This window comes from Aphelocoma coerulescens, chromosome 2 (assembly GCF_041296385.1).
Source record: "Aphelocoma coerulescens isolate FSJ_1873_10779 chromosome 2, UR_Acoe_1.0, whole genome shotgun sequence".
NCBI lineage: Eukaryota > Metazoa > Chordata > Aves > Passeriformes > Corvidae > Aphelocoma > Aphelocoma coerulescens.
The window spans coordinates 54,017,108-54,029,320 of record NC_091015.1 but is presented as its reverse complement, the minus strand read 5'-3'; the positions used below and the strand labels follow the sequence as shown (position 1 = coordinate 54,029,320).

General features: G+C 40.2%; 1 protein-coding gene across 6 annotated transcripts in view; it reads left to right on the top strand.

Moving 5' to 3' along the window:
* Positions 1-12,213, top strand: part of TRAK1 (trafficking kinesin protein 1) — a 127,227-nt gene that overhangs the window by 37,160 nt on the left and 77,854 nt on the right. For all 6 annotated transcript variants that reach the window (XM_069007516.1, XM_069007514.1, XM_069007515.1 and 3 more), the window contains exon 2: positions 9,151-9,443. Coding sequence is in view for 5 of the 6 variants with exons in the window: in XM_069007514.1 (XP_068863615.1) it covers positions 9,151-9,443 (293 nt within the window). In the remaining variant the exon portion in view is untranslated. The remainder of the gene's footprint in view (positions 1-9,150; positions 9,444-12,213) is intronic.

Sequence of the window (12,213 nt, the reverse complement as noted above, 5' to 3'; positions counted from 1 at the left end):
AATAATGACACTTTTTTCCAATGCTGTAAATCAGTATTTTTTAAAATTTAAATTGTACCAACTCCATTTAGACTCTTAAAAATCATTTCAGAGGGTGAGAAATTAAAAATTCCTCCTGTAATAGAAGAACAATAGTAATGCAAAACAAGATTAAAATTGCCCCGTCTCCCCCAGGTTTTAAACCATGATAAATATTTGGTTTGAGCCAGTCTATTCTTTGTTTAGAGTTACTTGACTAAAACTCTTGGCCCTAACTAGCTGGCAATTAGGTCTATTGTACTTTTGATTAAACAGTAGTATTGTAGTGGTGGTGGGAAACCAACATACTAGCATGGTCTTTTGGCTGTCTTCCCTTGCTCTTTAGTGTTACCCTGAGGAACAAAGTATGGCTGGGCTGGCTCATCAGGGGTTTAGCTTGGAATGGGAACAGATTTTAATTTGAATATCTTTACCTACTGCCTGCTGTCTTAGGCCCAGCTGCTATTCAGTGAGTTCTTGGGGGGTTTTGTTTTGCTTCCCTGTACAAGTAGCTAGTTCATGTGTGTGGGGTGCATTTGTGACTCTGCTCTTGTTCTGGGCAAGTGCCCTCACTGCTCCTTCCTGGGGGTAGGAAGTGAGCTCAGGACTCCAGAGCAGAGACAGTGGTGTTACCTCAGCTGCTGCAGCTCAGAGAACTTGTGGTAATCCACAGCTCTCCGCAGATAGCAGGAAAGCTGTACATAAAAGTCTATTTTGAAAGCCTTTGAGGTTTATGGAGAAGTAAAGGAGTGGGGAGTTCCATTCTTTTGTGGTGTATAAATAAAGAGAAGTTTTCCTATTTCTGTTATCACTGTTCCCACCCACATTATCTGAGGACCTGGTTTGCTGCTGGTGTACTCATTTTCCCCATATCTGAGCTCTTAGATACCTGCCTTTTTTTAGTGGTACAAGGAGATACGCTGGTAGGCATGGTGTTTCTGTACCAAAGCTGATGCTCTTGTATTCTAGCTTGTGTATTCACTGTGTTTGAGGCTGGAGTCCATACATACTAAATATAACAGTGGCCTAATCCAAAAAGATTTGGTGGGGTTTTTTTTTAAGTCATAAGATCTTATTCTTATCTTCAGCAAGTATTGGTCCATGTCTTTTGGACCACCTTGTATTGATCTACCTCAGTGAGCACCTTGTACGTGCATGGGTGTGAAAAGAAAGTACATGTTTGCGGTGTTCATACTTTGCACTGCCATATCTCTGAGCTTTCTTTCTTCATGAATTCCTTGTTTGCCTGCACATGCAGTTCTCATACACTCTGTGCTAGTCACTAGTGGTGATGGTTGAACAGTTTTCCCTTTCCAAGGCAGATACACAGCTGAAGATCTCCCAGCCAGGGGCACGAGGTGTTGCGGGAAAGGGAACGCACTATTTAACATTTTTGCAAATGTTTTTGTTCACTGAGAGAGGGGGATGGTGGGGAGGGCATGGTTTTGGCCTATATTTAATAAAAGGAGAGGGAGCTGTAAAAAGCTTCCAATGTAATGTGAGCCTTACGTGAGGAAGAACTATTTATAGATCCCTGCAATATTTGCCTGAAGGAACTTGAGAGCAGAGCAGGGCAGTGTTATGTAAAGCTGGGTGAGAGCACACTTGTGCCCTCACAGCTGCGAAGGTCAAACCCAGAGCTTGTCTTACAGTAGGCTTCCACTGTCCCTTGCCCTGAGAGGAGAAGAGACTGATGGGCTCCTTCTGAAGGCCAGATCCTAGTGGTGAGAAACTTTGGTTTGTGGAGAACAGTGGTGTGGTTTTCTTTTAAGAGGCTTATTATTTGTGATGTTTTGATTTCATTGTTTTTTGAGAAAACATGACTGTCTTGATTGATGACTTAATGGTCAAATAAAGCCAAATAAACTTACAGCAGCAGCTTTCAGGACCTTGAGAGTGAGATTTCAAGCTGTACGTGGTTATATTATGGTTTAAGCAGTTTTTTGGTTATTGCTGCTGCTATTCTTGCTTTTGTTCTCTAGTGGTGACTTTTTTTATTCTAAATGACAGTACCGTGCCACTGGCAGTTAACAAGGTATTGTCCTGGTTTTGGATGCCTTCATTAGCTTAGTATTTGTTATGAGACTTTATAAAAGTGATTTTAGAAACCCTTCAGATCTTTAGCTTGAAAACATTTTTTATGGTTTCATAGGCAGAAGAGCCTCTCTTAGGGAGGCATATACCTGTGATGATCCTTCATAGCATGTGGCATTAACATGGGGTGTTGATACTTTTTTAAAGATTGCATTTGGCTAGGTCAAAGCATTCCTAACCCTACTGAGAAGGAGAAAAAATTCCAAAACCAACGAAAAGCATGGAATGTGATCTGAATGTACTATAAAGCTAGGAAACTTAGGCAAGATGCTTGATTAAAAGGGCCTTGAATGGCTTTAAAATTTTGGATAAGGGTGTAGTCTGGAGTTATCCCAGATGTTTGTCCCTTTAGTTTTTACTGTAAAATTACTGGATCTCTTCTAACATGAGAAATGCAGAATTTTGTAAAGTGTTTGACGGTAAATAAACTGCTTGTCACATTCTGTCACTCATCTATGACACTTAGACACTTTATGTCCCTTGAGTTAGAGGCTTTAACTAAGCAGTCAGCATTTTGCATGTTTAAAAGGCAGCTTCTGAGCAGAAGCTAAACCCCATGGCTTATAAGAGAGTATATATACTACAGCACATAATTAAAACAACTCAGTAAGTTAATTGGGATCATATTCAGACTTTATCTAAAAGTTAAACAGTGAATGTTTGTGTGTGTGTGTGTGTGTGTGTGTGTGTGTGTAAAAGCCAGACCTTTTGCAAATGGTTGTTTCTTCAAGATCTGACAAAGTGTGTTTAAATTGAAGAAGGCATTTTGACTGGCTTTTGAACCCACCTACTTACGGAAGAAATTAGTTTTACATTAAAAAAAGGCAAACTTTTATAGATTCAAAATGTGCATTATGAAAGAAATAAAAGAGTTGAATACTTGAAGCAAGTCTTAAGTTGCTCCAGTCAATTATTTTCCCAAACAACAAGGGTAGGCAAGCATGTTTATCTTTTTACAGATGAGACAAGACATATATAGTAGCTTTGATTTGCTTCTGTGTCTACATGGAGCATTTTGTATCTGAATAATTTTTTTTTGGTGGGGGGTAAATAAGAACCTTGAGGCTTCTTTTTAAACAACTTAGTAAAACTTACCAGACTTAAAGTAAAACAGAGGTGTTTAATAGATTTATAACATGATGTACAAAACAAGGAAGAGTATTTCTGGTGGGAGTCTTTCAAGTCCATAAAAGGGTGGAATTTGCACATTCTAAAACCCTCTGATGTGTTTAAGCAGCAGTTAGTAACTGAGAATTAGTGAATTAGTGAATTAGAATACAGGATCAGGGCTCTGAAGCTCCAGGCGGATGTGAAGAGCAGAAAGCTCTCTCAATCCCTTGATACCGTGTGGTTCTGTGTAAATTAGCAAATACTTTGGCCAGTAGGGGTGGGTGACTGTTACTGTCTCTGTCCGGCTCTGTGGGCTCACACGCGAGCTTGCACAAACGCACGGCTAGCTTCAGTATAAAGTCGGTAGCAAAAGAGGCAGGAAGGGTCTTTGCGTGTATTCCAACAGGAGCATTTATTACTTCTACGCTGTCAAAGGTTACACACGCAAAGGCGAGAGAACAATGGCGAACCGGGGTTTTACCTGGGGATGGGGAAAAGGCAGGACTAGGGAACAGGGACCAATGGGGAAGCTCTGGGGGTGTGACGAGGAGTGGAGGCTGACAGCCAACCGGGGAATCCAAACTGGGATAGATCGACGTGACAGAACAAGCATCGTGGGGGAGGCCTTTTTGGTCACTAACCTAAGAGGTTCTTGTGGTACTAGGGTCTTACTGAGAGCTGTCTGTCCCTTGTAATGTAGGTTCACTGGCCACCACAGGTGACTAGATCAAAACACTGAAGCTTCTTAAATCTTCATTACTGATTTCGGGGAGTTACTTTAGATTAGTTTTAGCTTGTCACCTTGGACTGGATGTCCCCACTTACCTGTGCAGTTTGAAGCTTCTTGAAGGAGAAAATTTAATAGGTACACACCAGATGACCTGTCAGTGATGTAGCCCATGGGGCTACCTGAAGCTTCATGTCCCTGTTAGACAGGAAGTAGCATTTGAAGTGCATCTTGGAACAGAGTTTTCATATTTGTACTCAAAAGGGCATTGATGGTTCATATGCACCAGAGCTGTTCTGCAAAACCAGCCAGCTCACAGTAAGTGGTTCTGCTTCTGCTCTAAACCAAACAGCATAGTTAAATTACATATGAGAGTATGCATAGCAAAAGGATGACCTGGAAGGTTTTAGTCAGATGTTCTGGAAAGATATTTTTCCCCTCTGTTAAGGAAGTATTCCTTTAAATTGGCAGATGTTTACAATGTCCCAGTTGCCATTTTAGACTATTGAATAAAAGTCGTATTTTGTGAGTTATCCAGCTCACAAAATCTGAGCTGGATAACTAAAAAAAAGTTCAAAGCTTAATAATCACCAAAGGGTCCAGCATCTGGTTCCTGGGTAGGACATTAGGAGTTCCAGATGTTTTGTGACTACAGTAAATTGCTGTTGGTGCAATCCAAGATGGTGGTAAGAATAATGTTGCAAAGTTATAGATAACATAATTGGCATTGCTGGGCTCTAGGTAAGCACATGGCTGAACACCTCTGCTTTTGATGGAGGAAGAAGGATTAAAGTCATTTGTGTATTTAGATTCAGATTTAAGTTGCGTTTAGTGCTGAATGCAGAAAAACTTCATCTCATTTTCAACTTGGCAGTTGAAAAGCAAGTGGTTTATTTTATTTGCTTGTATATGAAATTTGTGGTGTATGAAACTCAACTCTTTCCCCACAAAACAAACTTCAAATGAAAAATGGACTCATTTCTTTTAATGTCCAGAACCCAGAAATGGTTGACTGGAGATTTTTTTTCCCCCCTCTACCTCAAACCCATCAAATTTTGGCTGTTGTCTAATGTAAATGTGTCTGTTAGCTTTGAACTGCTTTGCCTAGATAACTGGCAAAGCTGGTTTTTTTTTTTTTTTTTAAGTGGGACACAGGGCTGACTAATCACATCTCAATTTTTGACTTGCCTTTTGTAATCTGGGCTGCCACAGGTACACTGCAGTCAGCACCCAATGTACTTCTTCATCAGGTCTTGGTTATGTTGCAGTTATAGTCCAATCTATTCTGTGGATGTACTATTAGATAGCAGAGGTGTTGGCTCTATGTATAATTTAAGGTCTTGATACAGTAGCCGTGCCAATACTCTGTTTTAGGCATTTATTGGGTTAGACCAAAATCTGAGCATTCTGCTGAGGTGGCGTGGAGGAGCAAGTCTTTGTGCTTGTGTGATCACTCTAACAAAGTGCAAGGTTGGAATGAATACCTTTAACAAATAACTGACAAATACGGTTTTTTCAGAGTAGAATGAACCTCTACTTTTTAAAAATATATAGATGATAAACTTTAGGGAATTTTGCTCTTTCAGCAAACGGTTTTACACTGAAGAATTAAGTTCAAACATTCCAAATTAAATATTTCTTTAGTCCCATATCTGTCTATTGGCTTCAAACTGTCATTGTATTTAGACTGGGAGAAATGGTACAATACAACCAATAATGGTACAATACAGCTTTTGCCACTGAGGCAAAAGCTGAATTATGTCATATTAGGTAGGAGTTATTTAAATCCTGTGTGCAGGCTGCTGTTGACATATGCAGTAGAAAGAATGAAATGTGTTGAATTTTCATTAAGAAAAGTTATAATCAGATTTATAAACTCTGCGCTAGTTTGGATGTCAGATTAAGTACAAAGCTGCAATAATGATTTATATCCTCATTTGTATGTCAGAAGGAGTAAATACCAAAAGGTGCAATAACAGTTTGTACCATCTTGTTTATGAATATTGTATATGCAGGTGACGCTGATTAAAGAATAATATTAATGTTGTGTATTTCATGGGGACAGTAAGTACCATGTCCATTTCTCTTCATGGCTGTTTTGACAATCTGGTAAATAGTGCTCAGCTGCAGTTTGTTTTTATTTTCTGCAATAGGAAGACTTAGAAATTTAAAGGACCAGTGTGCACTGCCTGGATTAGGTGGTAATATTTGCCTTGAGAGAGAGGCCATGCAAACAGTGCCTCCACAGTGTTTGAGAAGAGTGAACAACATTTCTCCCCTGTGTGTATGGAAACTGAGGATATTTAATAAGTCTGAAAGGAAGCAGACATAGACTCATTGATGCTGGCTTTCTTTGTTCCATGATACAAGGTTTTAAGATCAAGGCAAATTCTCTGCCTTAATCCTGAACTTTCTCATGTAGATGTTCCACGTGTTTCTGCAGACCAGGCAGACTGACTGTTGTGAATTTTGGGGGGGTTGGCTTTTGTTCCTTCTTTGTGCTTTCAAGCTTATTTTTTTCTAGTTTCCATAAGTTCCAACAGTGAAACTGGTTGTGTGAAGGAAGAGCCCAATGACTTTTGTTTCTGGATGTGTTTCTCTATTTACTCTTAACAAAGACAAGGCAGGAGCTGTTGTGGTGAAGTTTACAGGAGGGGGAGAACTGGTTCCATGGTACCTCAGTGGAGTGAATGTTAAGAGGTGAAACTCATTCAACACAAACTTCTAATGCAAACAGGAATATTATGTTCTGGCCAAAAGTATTTTTGGTGAGGACTGTGTGGGAGAGTTAGAAATGAGTGGAGGTGGTCAGGTATGTCAGATGTTGGTTCAGAAAAGTTACAAGATCTTAAATTCCCAGAACTCACTTGAAGACTGCACACAAATCACACCTTGGTTATCAATGTTACTTCATTCAGGAGTGCTGTTGTGTTCCTGGCTTCCTGAGGTTGCTAAGGCAGGGCCTGGGGAGGAGGGCAAGAAAAGCCGAAGAGTGCAGTTGGTGCTTTTAGTTACTTAATCCTAGTCATGGCCTTGTTTGTAACAACAGACTTCCCAAAGTTTCCCAAAACAAATGTAATTCATAGATGTGTGGTAGCAGCTAGGACAAAATTGAGCCAGTCTAATCAGTCAATCTGTGCATTTCCAGTACTTTTTCTTGTTTATAGCTTAAACTGTTTCTATCTTCAGTGTAGAGGGGAAAATTAAGATTTGCATTTTGATTCCCATCTTCATTTGATTAACTAATTTCTAATATCAGTAATCTCCTTCCTGTTATTTCTAAAGAGCTACTTGAAAGGGGATGATTTTAAAAGTAGTCAGTACAAGTAACCCCACTGTTCTTTTCAGTATGTACTGTGATAGTTCAGGAATAATGGGATGCTCTGCAGGGGAACCATAACACTTTGTTAAAGCACTCGAGTGAAACTTTCTCTTCCTGCAGCTCCCACAGTAGAGTATCAGTTTATTTGGGTATGGTATAAATTAATCATTTGATTTAGTATGTTCCCTTAGCTATTATGGTCGTTACAAAATACAGGTTTTGAGTCTCTGAATGTGAGAACTATTTCCAGGTTAAATTATACCATGCAGTAATACAAATCTATGTAATTGAGGAAAACTTCATGAAATGTTGTTTTGTGTATAGGGATGTTTTTTTCAAGAGTTAATACTGCCCATCTGTTTTCTAGTTATGATGTTCTGATTTCAGTGCAAATGTATCCTTTTTGAGACCCTCTGAAAGGAGGAGAGAATTCTGCTTTTTTGTTCTTAAGCTTGTGCTGAGGGGGAAAAATACGTAGAGAAATGATGATGCTGGTGCAGTGTTCCAACTTTGTTGCAAGACTTCTCTGAAACTTACTCCCAGGAGATCTAAACCTGGTCTTTGTCTTGACATTTTAGGGACGGATATTTGAGTCTTGCAGTGAGTTTCTAGAAATACTGTCATGTTTTGGTGGAGCAATAATGTTATTGGCTAGAAATGCCAGAAAACAAGATGCCAAAATACTGAGTGCAGTTTTTACAGCAAAATAAGATTATCTGGACATATTCCTAGAGATTAGAGAGAGCCTGTTTTTCATAGAATTCTCAAGAAAACTGTTGTGTATCTGGTTCTCAATGAAACACTGAACATGCTATAGCATGTTCTGTTGCTGCACTTGCATATGGAATTGCATCCACAGCTGCTGCTTGCAAACCAGTGCAATTGTGTCTTCTTGCTGTCTGTCTTTGTTTTCCCTATGTGTCTGGGTGTTCCTGTGTGGCTTGTTCTTCAGCTGCCACTTATGCCTTGTAGCTATTACACGTATAAAGTCTTTCAGGTCCTTTCCCAGGTCTGTTTGTCTGCAATCCCACAATTTTATTTTCCTTTCCTACCAGCAGGGATCATTTGCATCTTTCCTTACACTGCTGATAACCAGTAGCAGTACCATACCACCACTTCTTGCAGTGCCTTTAGCTCCTTACACAGAAGGTTTGGTGAAGTTTTGGGACAAATGTGCTCTTCTTCATTCCTTCTCTGGCCAATTTAATCTTGCTGGGGACATCGATATCCAGCCTTGAGGGACTTTGTTCCCAGTTTGAGGCTGAGGCACTGGAGAGCAGCAGTGTGGTCAACCCCTTAACCCAATGCACCTTGAGTTTTGTTTTCTGTGTACTCTGTAAAGGAAGCAGAGGTCCCAGCTGCCAGTCTGTCAGTGAGGGACTGGGCTGTGCAGTGGAGAGGAAAGCCTGGTAGGGTTATAGAATAAACTTCTAATTATTGCTGTTTTGTTTGCTCTCAGTTGATTTCAAATTATGATGTTATTGAAGTGCCAGTAGATCAACCAGGGATGTGCTGCCTCATACAGATGCTGGGTTACACAGAGCTTTGGCTTGGCTGACGTGAGAGAAAGTTGGTGAATGAGCCAAAGTACATGGACTGTGCTTACTGCAAGTTGGGATAGGCAAAAATGAGTGTTTAATCAGCTGTTGGTAAAAAACATGATACAAGGGATGGAACTTTGCCACTGTGCAAGGTGCAGAGTATGCACGACTGTGCAAAGAGCAGACGTAGGCTGCTGCTCTGTGAAGAGTACTGGCATTTTAGTATTTGCTGAATTTGTCAGGTTAAACTAATGTTTAAGGAAAAGAAAATCATCTGTCCCGATATACACTGTTTGGAATGGCTTGAATTGAACATTTGTTTCTTTTGTATTCTGCAGACTTCTTGAAGCCAATTCTAGCAAAGAGAAGGAGTTCCATCTGTGCCAGCCAGCCCCAGTCTCCAGTGCTGGTCCCCCTGATGGCACATTGCACAAGCCTGTGAAACCTGCCAAGCTGGACGCCACAGCTTTGCACGACTGCACTTTGGCCGCCACCGTGCCTCCCTCGGAGCTGTCGAACCATGCAGTCCTAGCCCGCGACACAGGCATTCACGAGGAGCACTATGTAAGCGAAGGGGTGGAAGATGATGTGCCAGACTGCAGAGAGTACAGAGATGCCTGCACCATTACTGGTAAGCAGTCAAATCTTTCTCCTTGGTAAGCGTGTGGAGGTGTAGAATTAAGCTCATGGTGGGGTATCGGCTTCGTGGATGGTGCTGCCGCTGTTCTGCGCATTTCTTCTTGTTTAAGAAGTGATTTCACAGGCACCAGGATTTTCAATGAAAGCACTTTGTAATGTTTAAGGTCCTTGCAAATGGGCCAGACCAATGATAGCTGTGAAAATAGGTTACTGTTTACCCAGTATTTATGTACTAGGGAAATGGAACCCTTTGAAAGTTTGTTTGGAAAATAGCCAAAATCGGGGATGAGGAGAAGGGGGCACTGCAGCTTAAAGTTTATGGAATGCTTGTCCTGATGTTCAGCATAATTTAGATTTTTATCTTCGTAAGAGAGTTGCTTTGTGGGAGAAAAGGGACGGGAGAAGTAGGATCTAACATTTTTACTGCACATATTTTTGCTTTTCAAAGCCATTTCTTTTTTTCACATTAGTTCTGGAACAGTAAAAGTTAATGTATATTGAATAGCTTCTTCTGCATGCATTTATGAAAGGTTGAATACCTTATTATAGATTCATACAAATAAATTGAATATGTGTTGAAGTATGGTATTTTAAATAGAATTAGTTTCTTAGTGCTGTGGTCAGCTGACCCAATTTTTTTGTGTTTGAATAATCACTTTAAGTCAGTTTAGTCATGGTTATGGCCATGAAATGACAGGCAGTTTCCATTCCAAGTGCGTGGTTTGTTGGCTGAGCTGTGAGGCTTCTTTTAGCCTAACGTGACCTTGTGAGTTTTAAGTCCTTTTGGGAATGTTTGAAGAGTCAGCTGAGTTTTTGGACGGGAGAAATGAGATGTCTGAGAAAAACAGCTAAGGCCATGCTACTTGGCAGCCAGATACTTTTATCCTGAGTTGCTTTCAGCCCTTTCTAGAATTGTCTTTAAGTCACAGAACTAATTAATGGTGACTGTCAACAGCTACTTTAGTAGCATGCCTTAGCTTAGCTCAGCCCAGCCCAACAGCTGTGTAGTTACTAAGGGTTGATATTCTGAAAAAAAGGAAATAGAAGGGCAGAGGTGCTCTCAAGTCCATCCTGATTTCCTTGGGAAGACAAGCAGCAGGATTAACACTGGAGTCACTTTGTCAGGTATGCGTCTACATGGAATAAATGCTTTGTTTAAACTTACTTGCCATCCTTCCTTCCTTGTTTTCATAGAGCTACTTAACTGGTTGGTTCAAAAATGGGTCATCCTTTTGACTTCCATGTAGGTATTTGCTTGTTAGGTAGACTAGAAACTACATATCACATAAATGCATTCCTGGCAGTATAACTCTGTTTTCTAGGCCACTTGTAGAAGGATCTGCAAGGCTGTGGGCTGTCTCCACTTCACCCCCTTTCCTCCCTCCCCTGTTAACGAGAATTTAACTTTGTTTTTCTGTTTCTGACTGTAAACCAGGACAACCAACTTCTTTCATGAATCAAGATGCCTTCTTGATTATGGTTCCTTGAAAGGCAAGACAAACTCACTTTTTAAACTTGTAAAAGGTTTTTATTGAATGGAGGCCAGTGCATTTTCTTGATACTTCACATCCTTCAAGCCTGGTGTAGTTTCTGAATCTCTTTCTTCTTGCTCAGCTAACAGCCAAGTGTTGTTTACAGATTGATGCTGAATTGCTTTTTAAAATAGATTTGCTGTTCTGCGGCGTCACATTTGTACTGTTTGTGACCTGAGGACAACATGATGTGACTTGCAGTAGAAATAGCAGTGGTTTTGTTGATTGTTTGGTTAGTGGGGTGGGGTTTTTTTTGTGTTTATGGATTTTTGAGTTTCAGCTTTTTGTTTTGTGTTTTAAAGGTGTCGAAGGGCACAGGCTGGAAGTAAGAAATTGGTCTCATATTCCCTCTGTAAAATCTTTATCAGTATTGTGTGCAGGTATGCAGTGTCTACCTTTGAAACATAATACTTGATTGAATTGTCAGGATTGTCAGCGACTTTAACATGAAGACTTTGCTTAGTTCTGATTGACAAATTAGCACTATTTGCACTTTTAAAATGTTTATTGGGAAAAAAATTGCTCATATCAAGTGTGCATATACCATACTTTTTCTTCTGGTGCCAAGCCTTGACTCATCCTAGAGTTCAAATTCAGCAATCAGGGAAATCTATTTTTTTTTTTTTTTAGTCTAAGGTTAAGACCTACAGCCTATTGTAAAAGTTATCTGCAAAAATTCTTGCAAATAAAGGCTTGAGCACAGTTAAGAAAAGAATGGGAAACTGAGGCAGAGTGTGGTGTGGTGATCCTTTCTGTAATGCAGCAAGCTAATGGTAATTGGAGCTATCTCTGATATAGCTAATAGTAAATTATATGATGTGCACATTTTGCTGTTTAACTTTTCAAGACCACTGATGCTCAAAAAATTCTTAATGCTGCTTCCTTTTTTTTTTTCATTACTGTTTTTGTTTCCTGTTGTGTTTGCTGGCACTAGAGAGGCACTTGGCATTCTCTGTCAGCAGCACCATCTTTCCTGCCTGGAACCCAAGAGCAGATTCAGTGTAGCTGAGAGCATTGCACATTCTGACTGTGCTAAGTGTGTTTTCTTGGATACAGGGCTGGCTTAAACATTTCATGTCCCCAAACCATCTCAGAATTGTGCTTTAACAGATTTCTGTGGGACTGCAACTAGAGGTATTTTAGGCAACTGGTCTGGATAGAATCCTTGCTCTGCTTTCGTGTCAGAGAGGAGATGAGGTCACACCTTACTTCGGTCACACCTCTGATCTG